Source organism: Bos javanicus, chromosome 11, assembly GCF_032452875.1.
Source record: "Bos javanicus breed banteng chromosome 11, ARS-OSU_banteng_1.0, whole genome shotgun sequence".
In the NCBI taxonomy this organism is placed as follows: Eukaryota; Metazoa; Chordata; class Mammalia; order Artiodactyla; family Bovidae; genus Bos; species Bos javanicus.
The window spans coordinates 82,810,800-82,822,971 of record NC_083878.1 but is presented as its reverse complement, the minus strand read 5'-3'; the positions used below and the strand labels follow the sequence as shown (position 1 = coordinate 82,822,971).

General features: G+C 41.7%; 1 protein-coding gene across 2 annotated transcripts in view; it reads right to left on the bottom strand.

The window, feature by feature from the left end:
* Positions 1-12,172, bottom strand: part of NBAS (NBAS subunit of NRZ tethering complex) — a 335,203-nt gene that overhangs the window by 113,920 nt on the left and 209,111 nt on the right. For both annotated transcript variants that reach the window (XM_061433269.1, XM_061433270.1), the window contains 2 exons: positions 10,594-10,670; positions 10,068-10,205 (listed from right to left, as the gene is read on the bottom strand). In XM_061433269.1, coding sequence (XP_061289253.1) covers positions 10,068-10,205; positions 10,594-10,670 — 215 coding nt within the window. The remainder of the gene's footprint in view (positions 1-10,067; positions 10,206-10,593; positions 10,671-12,172) is intronic.

Here is a 12,172-nt window from a genome sequence, read left to right as displayed (position 1 = left end):
GGAAAAAAAACCCATCCTTGTTCCTACAATCATCATTTTTTTCTAGTTTCATAAAAAAGTATGCAACCAATTTTTACTTTTCTCAATTTGGGGCTCAATGGGATACTGTCCTGTAATTCTTTGACTCATTTGAAAAAACCCTGATGCTGGGAAAGACTGAAGGTGGGAGGAGAAGGGGACGACAGAGGATGAGATGGATGGCATCACCGACTCAATGGACATGAGTTTGAGTAAACTCTAGGAGTTGGTGATGGACAGGGAGGCCTGGCATGCTGCAGTGTGCATGGAGTCACAAAAAGTCAGACACGACTGAGCAACTAAACTGATACTTATGTTACAAAACAATTATTCAAATAGAACAAAGCCCAGAATTGATCGGCTGACAGGAAAGGTCGTTATTTATTTATATTAAATAAATATAATATAACCACATTTATTTAAAGTTGGTCTGGGTGTCAATGAAGCCATAGCAACTCCACCATGATTCCAGAGTTACCTAATATGTGAACAACATTAACTCAATCCCTCTCAGCTTCTGGGAAGACATGGTACATATTTTAATATAAGCAAATTAGAGGGAAAAAAAAAAAAACACTCCCGAATCTACCTGTGGCTCTCTAAAACACATCTAATTATAATGAGCTGTCAGCATTTCTCATGTGTAAGTCATTATTCTGATCTGCACAGGTGATTTATCATTGTCGGGTCCATATTGCCAAACCTAGCCTGACATTCTCTCTCTTGATCCTATTAAGGAACAGTCTGGGAGTGATGATAAAAACCAATTAAAGAAATCTTCTTGGATTCCAACAGGTAGATTTAAGAAAAGGTCAACCTTACTAAATGCTTCCCCTATCTCTATGCATACACTGAGTCCTGTCCTCAAAAACTGCAGATATCTATCTCAAGTCAAAAGACCCGGCTTTGAAAACCAATGCTCCCAAGTAGCTGCAAGATTATCTGTCATTCACTAAACAAATACTTTCTGTGCACCTATTATGTGCCAGGTGATGTCCTAAGAAGATGTGACCCTTTCCTCCAGGAATGTAGTCTATAAGGAAAGACAATCAAGCCAACGACTGTAAATGGTTTGATACCACTAAGCACAGGGTGCTATGGGAATGAATACAGAGGGGTTGGCTTCAGGCATGTGTCAAGCAGGGCTTTGTGGAAGAGTTAATTTCTAGTCTAACTATTCAGGTATTAAGTAGTAAAAAGGCCATCAAGAAACAGGGGTTCCCCTGGTGGCTCACTGGTAAAGAATTCACCTGCCAACGCAGGAGACATGGGTTCAATCCCTGGTCTGGGAAGATCCCACATGCTTTGGAGCAACTAAGCCCATGGGCCACAACTACTAAACCTGTGCTCTAGAGCCCGGGAGCCACAACTGCTGAGCCCACACCCTAGAGCCTGTGCTCTGCAACAAGAGAAGCCACCACGATGAGAATCCCTCGCACCGCAACTAGTCTCTGCTTGCTGCAGTTAGAAAAACACCTGTGCAGCAAGGAAGACCCTGCATGGCTAAAAATAAATAAAATTATTATATATTAAAAAGAAAAAAAAAAACAAGGGAAACAAATTCCAGTAAAGGCGAGAATATGTGCTAAGCCTATATGGCTAAGCCCTGATGGGAAGATGGAGTGAACGAAGCTGATCCAACTGCATTTAGAAGTGATTTGGGAATAAGCTGTATAAGGCTGGTATATCTGGCAACGGATTTAGGCAAATCGGATCCCATTCCTAGGCTCTTAGTGCCTCTTCATCTGTCATTTAACCCAGCTCCCTTCTGCTTACAGACTGAAGCTCATGAGGTCCCTCCCTGAACCACCCCCAGAGGCACAGCCCCCTCTGAAGCTGTCTGGCATATGGTTGTTGCCAGGGAGCCAGCAGCCCATCTACACCTGCTCTGCATCCTGGTGTGCCCTGTTGTTGCCTGTTCATCTCGCACCTCATCCAGTAAGCACTTTTCTGCCTAGAAAGAGAGAGAGCAGGAGCAAATATCCAGCAATTATCCGGCAACTGGAGTCTTAGGGCAGCAGGACAGCTCTTCTGTAGGTGTTCTTTCAGGGAGCTCTTTGTACTGGTTTTGCACTCCACTAGCAAACTCACATTGATCAAAACAGTGAAGGCTTTTTCCCATGTATACTCTGACCCTCTGATTTCAGACTCAAGTCTTCCAGCCTCAAATTGCCCAATGTGCTCTGAAGGCGGTGCGACAACCAGGCAGCCCATCTCTGTATGACTCCATGCCCTGCTCTACCAGGCTGTTGGTTCCTACTCCCTATTCATGGAACCAACCACCTTCTCTCTCCCAAGGACTTCTTATGGTTATGGTACCACACTCATTTTCTCACTCTTTGTTTTCTGGCATCTCACGGATTTGGTACCTGTATTGGGAGTACACCAAATATCTGATCTCATTTCTATTCTCTTTCTAACACCATTTATGAAACAAATTCCCAAACCAGGTTAAAGAGTTCAGCTCCAAGAGTATTGAATAGCACAAAGCAATAATGCACATAATTGCTACTACTAACATTACACTGGCTTTTCTTTATCTTACAGAGAGTTTCAAGTCTCCACATACAACCTTCATTTTCATATGTGGCAAAAAAACACCTATTCTTTTTTTCCAATGAAGAAAATGGCATGACAGAGTGTAATAAACATGGATACACATAAGTTACTAGCTGAATGTCCTTGTGCAAGCTACTTAACAACTACAAACTTAATAGTCTTATCTATAAAATGGCAATATACTATAGCTTGCGTGGTTGCACAAAGCCTAAGAAACTATACACACACACACACACACACACATATAAAATACACAAACCAAGACCTGGTCCATAGGAGGGGCTCCAAAAATGAAAGCAATTATGGAATTTACTCAAAGGTACTCCCAGGTAGCACAGTGGTAAAGAAGCTGCTGCCAATCCAGGAGACTCAAAAGATACGGGTTTGATCCCTGGACCGGGAAGAGACCCTGGAGAGGGAAATGGCAACCCACTACAGTATTCTTGCCTGGAGAATCCCATGGACAGAGGAGCCTGGCAGGCTGCAGAACATGGGGTTGCAAAGAGTAGGACATGACTCAGTGACTACGCATGCACATTACTGATACATCTGTTACACTTTAATTGTACTTTTATTGCATACTCTACACTGCCTCTCTTTTAAGTATTAAATTAGTTTCTACAGGGCAGAAGCCAGCTGTACTTAGTGGATGTGTCTTTCCCACAGCACATTAGAGCTGTGGAGTAAGAGGGGGACACACCAAAGAGCAGCAGCAGCTTTTACGTCAGCAGTACTAGTTTATATACCAGATCCTTTGCTTACTAGAGATGCAATTTGGGACAAAAATTCGAACAAATCTTTTGGCCAACCAATACTTTGTTCTTGACAGACGCTTCATAGAGAGTAGATGGATGAGCATGTTTTAAGTTCTAGCTTTCCATGCAAATTATTTTCTAATCATTATCACTACTACTTTCTATCCCTTCCTCCAGAAACTTTACCTGTCATGATTACTTCCAATGTAAGTTTTAAATTCTAGTAACAATTCTTCCCCCGGGCTCATCACAATTTCTCTCAATATATTCCAAAAGCATCCTCTACTCAGCCCAACACTTCATTTCATACATTCATTCATTCACTTCACAAGTGCACAGCATTAAAGTTTCTAAAGCACTTTCACATGATTTTGATCTGACCTTCATACCAACCCAGTGATGGGCACAGGAGACTGTTGGTAACTGCTTTATAGATGCCAATCTCCAATTAGGCATCCTGAGCTGGAGTCTCACAGCAAGGAAGAGACTCAAGCCTCCTGATCTCGTCTTGGGGGCTCTCCACTGTACCAGGCCCTGCTCCCTACCCTGCCAGCAGAGCTCCTTGAATGTCCTATATCCAGTTTTACATGTCAAGTCACTAATTTTTGAGCAGAGTATATTCAAATCTTTCTCCCTCTTTTTCCACCTAAGTTCAATGACATGATCCATGAGTACAAAAGATTTTAGCCTTTAAGAAACTTTTGAAGGACTTTACGGGTAGCTTTGAAATCTCCCATATTCAGTACTGAAATGATACTACAAAAACTGAAAACATAAAAAGGCGTAAAAAATTTAAGAAGTGTAGAGAATAAATTATTCTAATTTTCCCCCCAAATCTGGCAATGCAGTTTCTTTAAGGTATAGAAAAAAATATATGCTTTCTTTAAAGACTATGGCCAGGTCCCTGTTAAAAAAAAAAAATTAATGTACATAAATATTTATGAGACTAGAATGTTGAATGACTTCATCTAGTACTACTAACTAGTAGAGGTAATAAATCCATTCAGGCTTAATAGTCTCCATTTCTTGGTAATATTGTTTGGAAAGTTTTAAAACAGGTGGTATGTTTTCCCTCTAGGGTTGTTATTTGCTTGAGATAATTTTCTACTTAGTATTTTCAATTAGTAGCTTAAAAAAATGCATCTTAGAAATAGTCTACCATAAAGTTTTGAATTTCATCCCCTGCTAGGTTTGATTCTCTAGCATATAAAACTAAAAGACACATTTCCATTTTTAAATGATTTTATCTTCTTAAACTTTTTTTTTAACCTAGAGAAATTACACTTCAAGATGCATATACGTGAAGAGAGATAAATTAGGAGTTTGAGATTAGCAGATACACAGTATGCTGTATAAAATAAATAAACAACGAGGTCATACTGTATAGCACAGGGAACTATATTCAGTATCTTGTAATAACCTACAATGGAAAAGAATATCTGCACGTGTGTACTTGCATGCTTATATGTATAACTGAAGCACTTTGTTTGTATACCAGAAATTAACACTTTGTAAATTTCAATACTTCAATTTGTAAAAAAAACTACAATTAAATACTTCAATTTGTAAAAAAGATGCAGTTACAATAATTACAAAAGATACGAATAAACAAGGTACAGAAATGTGTACAGCTTACTCATGCTGCTGCTGCTAAGTCGCTTCAGTCATGTCTGACTCTGTGCGACCCCGTATACGGAAGCCCACTAGGCTCCCCCGTCCCTGGGATTCTCCAGGCAAGAACACTGGAGTGGGTTGCCATTTCCTTCTCCAATGCATGAAAGCGAAAAGTGAAAATGAAGTCGCTCAGTCCCGCCCATCTCTTAGCGACCCCATGGACTGCAGCCTACCAGGCTTCTCCGTCCATTCCAGGCAAGAGTACTGGAGTGGGGTGCCATTGCCTTCTCCGATAGCTTACTCATATCTGTATTAAAAAGTTGTTATAAAGTTGTTATATAAATATGTACATCCATAACTATTTCTGGAGGAATACAAAAAGGAAACTGACCTTTTGTTTTATCCTATTTTCTTCATCTGTTTTTTGCCAAGTTTGTGCATTGTTTTTTCAACATAAAAAGTTGATTAGGATAAATACTAGAAGAGGAAATTCTCTGCAAGTGACCATTTGCCAATCATCATTATAGATCTCTAAAAAGAAACATGAGGGACTTCCCCAGTGGTCAGGTGGCTAAGACTCCACACTCCCAGGGCAGGGGGCCTGGGTTCGATCCCTGGTTGGGGAACTAGATTCCATATGCTGCAACTAAGATCTGGTGCACCTAGCTAAATCAATCCATCAATCAGTCAACCAATAAATATTAAAAAGAAAAAAGGCCTGCTAGGCTGCTCCAATGATCACCCAGGTTTGCTGCCGGGTCCTGGGGGTCTGTGCGGCTGACACAGGATGTGCTTTGCACCAAGATGCACAGGGTTCTTATCAGAAATGACACCACAAATCATATCAACACTTTCATTCAAACCTAGTAATCTACCTAAGTTATCATTCCCACAGCTCAGAACTGCAGGGAGTGGAAAGGGAAAATGTGAAAAGACTGTGCAAATAGAAACAAGCTGAACTGACAACTGAGGAGAAGCAAAGCTTTGTGGAGAGTTATTATGTGTGGGCAACAAATTGAAACCACTTGGATCTCCATTTCCAAGATGATTCATCAGAAGTTTGTCATGTCTAATTCAAACTCAGCAGTGTGGTTTTTTGCAGGGAGAGATTCTGAAAAGACTCAAATAATGAGCCATTAGGTAGTCAATGGACAATGCAAACATACTTAAAACATCCAGCTAACAGGCCCATCCATGAAAAGTCAGGACTCCCAAAATGTAATACTGATGGCTGTTCACCATAGCAGCTGAAATGATTCCTCAAATTAGTCGCATGCCAACAAACAGTCACTGAGTAACTAGAGGGAGGTGATGTCCTGGGGACTCAGAATAGACGGGGATTCCTGCCCTCAACAGGATCATATGTGGAAAGAAGACGAGGTGCACCGGCTACCACAGCCTACAAGATCCGCTCTGGGGGAAGTCTGGAAGAGAGCCGGGAGAGAAAGAAATTAACTTGTGGCTCAGCTGGTAAAGAATCTGCCCGCAATGCGGGAGACCTGGGTTCGATCCCTGGGTTGGGAAGATTCCCTGGAGAAGGGAAAGGCTACCCGCTCCAGTATTCTGGCCTGGAGAATTCCATGGACAGAGAAGCCTGGCAGGCTACAGTCCATGGGGTCACAAAGAGTCGGATATGACTGACTGACTTTAACTTTACTTTTCAACTTAAAAAAAAAAAAAAAAAAGATGTATTTACAATAATTAGAAAGGTAAGAAAGAGAATTAAAAAAAATCATTTCAGGCAGCAGAGAAAGTTTCACACAGGAGGCTTTTGTAAGCTCAGACTTATCTGCTACTAGTGGGAAGAAGTTAAGAGGTATTTCAGACAGGAGAATTACATCTGCACAGACACCAAGGCGTGGCAAAGGATGTCAAATTCCGAGAAATATACAGTCTGAACAGTCAGAACATAAACTTCAAATGAGCCAGTGTCAGGATCATGACTGGTGGGGTGAGGAAGAGCCACCAGTGTTCACTGAGTGGCTTCCCTGTCAAACACGGGAGTAGAGATTTCAGCCAGCAGCCACTGCAAAGCGGGTAGAAACATCATGCTGGAGTGCGAGCCAGAGATCACTCGGGTCCAAAACACAGGGACACGCTGCTTCTGAAACAAAGCTGGAGTGGCCACACGACCAAACAATGGGCAGGTAAAGACTGGAATCAGGAGCTCCGGTGACTGAGGTCACTTTCTACCGGAGCGACCCTGAGCAAGTAACCCAATTTCTCTGAGTCTTACCTTCTGCAGAGGCTGCTACTTCTGCAAAATGAGGCTGCTCAAAATGGATCAAATGGCAGAATGAATGTGAAAGGTACTAAGACAGCCTATGCCTTCCCAAGGTGAGTCTCATCCTTCTACCGTTCCCAGAGAGCTTCCCTAAACAAGCCCCACATACACCCCTGCTGTGACCCCTCCTGACACCTTCCCGGCCTAGAGGAGACCCGAACGGGTCACAGTGAAGTCTAGTCACCGACTCCACTGCTATACTTTCCCTCTGGAGTCGGGCAACACTTCTGTGCCTCACATTTTATAAAGTAATACTTTCAATACTTCCTTAAATACTTGTGAAAAAACACTAGAGTACACAGGATGGCACAGGGACATATCAACTTCTCTGTTATAGGTTCCATCCTTTTATCTAGAATGCTCTCCTCCCCTCAGTCTTCCTCGTACTATGCTCATCCTTTTCTTTAGTCAAAGGTCACCCTCTTAACTCAGGCCTTTCCTGAGCCTGTTTTAAACTGAACTCCACTGCTTAACTTTCTTCTTTGCTTTTTGTTTGCAAAGCTCTTATCATAATCAAACAAAAGATATATTTACTTTTTTTGTTGTTGATGGTGCCCCTCCCCAAACATAATGTAAATCTGAAAAGGGGAAGGGTTTTTATACACACTGTCCACTACTGTCTTCCCAGGATCTAGAACACTGCCTGGCACAAGCAGTCATCTGACAAATATTTTTTATAAACACACACACATTATCCAACTGCCTCCTATGTATTGAAGGATGACTCATTAATTTTCAGTATTCTACCCCAGGGAACACCCATTTACTCCCCTTGACATTCCAGATCCTGCAACGAGGAAACCAATGAATACAACACAGACACCGGCCTGAAACAGCTCGTTATCCAGTGAGATGAAAATAGGCAAATTCAAAGTAACACAGTATAGAAGTCACGAGGTAAGGAAAGGGCAGTACAGGCACACAGAAGAGCGTCCAGCACAGCTTGGGGGCACGACAGGATGGTGGCAGGCGGCAGGACCCGAGCACTAAGCAAAGGCATGCTGGCGAAACATTATGGGCAAAAGATTACAACATGCTGAAGACAAGGAATAGAGAATACACGGGCTGTGTGAGAACTTTAAGCAGCTTGGTATGGCTGAACAAAAGGAAAATGAAGGTGAGGAAACAGAGGCCAGATGACCTCGCTAGGGCCATGGGAAACCACTGAAGCACTGAAGTGAAGGAGAGGAAGCCCAGACCTCCATTCCGGAAAGGCTGCTCTGCTAGATGCCTGGAAAAAGATGCAGAGGCGACAGAAAGGAAGAGACGATGCTTGTTCCATTAAGTAAGTACACTGCTCCAGAAATTAACCTGCCACACTTGCACCTATATATAATCACTTCTTTCCCTCAATTTATAACATAGTAGGTCAATTCCTTATCTCAAACAAAAACATACCTGGGATATAAAAGCAAAACAAAGGAAAATTACTAGAGTATAGGGGGAAAAAGTAGTACAAAGCAGCAGTAGCAATCAAAAAAAGAAATTCAAAATTTCCCAAATAAAGTAATACATGAACTAGCCTAAAAAAGACAGTCCTTTTCTTGGCCCAAACTTTATCCTAATATACCCATTTCTGAAAACAATACCCACTCGTAATGATGATGCCCTTGGGAGAGTAACCTGTGTGGCAGAGAGTTCGCTCATTCCCCTTTCTCTTTCTAAATAAAAACTGATGAATCAAAGCCAAAGATTTTGCCATGAACAGAATGTTTTCATATACTTACAGGCTCTTAGATATGTTTTGGACGGCCAAGGCATCCAAATTCTTTCTCTGCAGTCTGCTCTGGGTCAGAGGGGGAAGAATCCTGCCTCAATAGACACTGAGCCTTGAATTTGTACACAGAGTGGATTTGAAAGTCTAATCTATTTGCTTATCTATTCTTAAAGTGGTAATTCTCTTAAAATACCCAGTATAAAAAGGAGATAATTTCTGAATGCTGATGCTTAAAGCTGGTGCAGACAAGTAAACCTAGAGGCCTTCCATTTTCCAGCAGCACCTGAAACACTTGTGGGTCCAGAAAAGAAGGCAATGTAACTTGAGGCCAAGCTCAGGTGCGCTCACTCAGAAATTAACAATCAATTTAAATAAGGTGTCAGAACCATGGGAGGAAGTAGGCATAGTATGTCTCAACATTTCACCTGCACCATTACTACTCTCATACCTCTCTGGCTTAAAAATAAATAAAAGTGCAGTGCTGTTCAAAGAACAACATTGCATACTGTCCTAAATCAGAGCCATCTTCCCCTTGAGAAAGTAGTTACAAAGCCAGTTATCCGTTTCTCCTCTACTACTTCAGCCTTTCCTAAGAATGCTAGAAAATAAAATAAATGACAGAGAAGTTAGGGGTGAATCAACATTCACCTTCGGAGAAGGCGATGGCACCCCACTCCAGTACTCTTGCCTGGAAAATCCCATGGACGGAGAAGCCTGGTAGGCTGCAGTCCATGGGGTCACTAAGAGTCGGACACGACTGAACGACTTCACTTTCACTTTTCACTTTCCTGCATTGGAGAAGGCAATGGCAACCACTCCAGTGTTCTTGCCTGGAGAATCCCAGGGACAGGGGAGCCTGGTAGGCTGCCATCTACAGGGTTGCACAGAGTTGGACACGACTGAAGCGACTTAGCAGCAGCAGCAGCAACATTCACCTTACATACTAGAACCTCTGCCTCTTATTAATGCATGGAAAAGCAACTCCATCTAACACAGCCACTGTGAATGCATTCTGAATGCAAAGTGCTTCAGTCCCTCCGAAGAGGTAAATACGTGTTTTAACTATTTTAGAAAAGCTTTACCATTTCTTATTAATAAAGTGGAAACTGTGAGGACTCACCCTGTAAAGAGGATGGCATTTGTCCCTGAAACATGGAGCCAACTGGGCATAGATCTGGAGGCTATAATAATAGGCTGCCAATTGGAGAGAGAGAGCAGAGTGGGACTGCTTTTCAAAGCACTTGTTAGCATCTAACACCTACAAGGGAGAACAAGAGAAAGAGCTCAGCTGAAAGGAAACTGGCACAGCCATCATAAACCATTACATTTCTAGTCCTTACTGTAGAATTTTGGTTCAAAGTTTCTATCAAATCGACTCAAGCTCATCTTAACATGACTACATTAAAATTCAGACATATTATAAAGGCAGATCCTATGCATGTGAAAGCAGATTTTAAAATCAAGATTTCAGCTAACATTGTAGACTTTACTCTTGAGATACTGACCACAGCCCTTCCATTATGCAGAGGCATAACCAGAAGGAAATGAAACATGCAATAAACAATTCACTGGTGAAAATCCCCAGTAGAGACTTTCAGTTTATTCATTTTTTAAGTCCTTTTTTTCTTGGTTAAGGGCAAACTTACCTGTGGTAAGGCCAGGAGATAAGCAAGAGCCAAGGTCATATCATTTGGTAAAGCGTCACTTGCTAGCTGTAAGAGAACTGGATGCAGGGGAAAAAAAAAAATTCATTATTTTCTTTGAGGATCCATGTGACAGTCATGGTTACTAAGTGTCACGATTTTAGTCCTTCACGATTTCAACTGTAATTATCTTCAGAGAACTTTTTAAGATGCTTTATGAGAAAGTCTATTCAGCACCATCGAAGTACAGATTATATGAAACTACGTTAAATGGTAGAATTGCCTTAACTTAGACACACTATGCCATTTGCTACTTACATATGTGAATACTGTTAGTGCAGCTACAAAGTCTAAGTGCAAACAGATCAGTGAGGATGTCACTTCCAGCTAATCTTCCAGTTTTAGAGACCCAGGCCATGCTATACAATTCTGGATATCAATGACAGCTACTGTGGAAGATGACCACGTGAGCACTCATGGTCAGAACAACACAGATCTGCGAGAGCAGACTTAGGATAACTCTCTTGATTACTACAGTCATGACAATATGGCTGGGTTCTTTCTCTGCACCACACTCCACGAAAAGAAAACAAGTTTCATGCTTTGATTATATAACATCTTAAAATATCCCAACCATTACAACTTTATAAAACTTCTGTATATAAGCAACAACCTATCAATGTCATGGATTTAATAAAAGAGAGAACACTGCGAATAACACCTGTGTTTATATCCATTTTGTATTAACAAGGAGGCACTCATTTAGGACCTTAAGTGACCAATACCAGATAGTCACTGTCATCACAGTGTAAACTTTTTTTATAGAGAACAGACTCTCCTGATCTTCACTAATGATGGTAAACAGCATCTAAATAATTCAAAGTAAGTAATATTTCACTCTGTAAATACACCATATAATTTTATGGTGTATTAGAGGAACCTGAAAGTCGCTCAGCCATGTCTGACTCTTTGCAACCCCATGGAGTATACAGTTCTCCAGGCCAGAATACTTGAGTGGGTAGCCTTTCCCTTCTCCAGGGGATCTTCCCAACTCAGGGATAGAACCCTGGTCTCCTGCATTGCAGGTGGATTCTTTACCAGCTGAGCCTAGATGAGCCAGCTCTAAGTGGGTGGAGTGTCAGACGTGACCTAAAACTTCATGTCTTGTGCTGACTCATCTAAAAGGGAACTAGGCTTCTTGCACAGCACCTCTAGTAAAAGAATCTGAGTTCTCTAAACACTCATTTCCTCTACAACTGCAACCTCCAATCTCATCTAGCTTTTCTCCACTCCATTTTTACTTCCTTCAGATATTTCCCTTCCTTATGTACAAAAGAGGACAGTTTTCAAACCACCCCTTTTCTGGCTTTTAGAATCTAAACCTATTCATCAAAACCAGCCCTGTCTCGAATGGCTCAGGAGCCCTTATTCCAGGTGAATGGCCGATACCCCAGCTAATGGAGGACCATCCCTCTCAGAGTTGTGTTTGGGGCTAGTCTGAGCCCTGCCTGGGAAAATCATCCAGTCCCATTACTGACTTCCAGTCAGATCTTTTTTCCTTTCTTTCTTTCCTTGTTTTTTG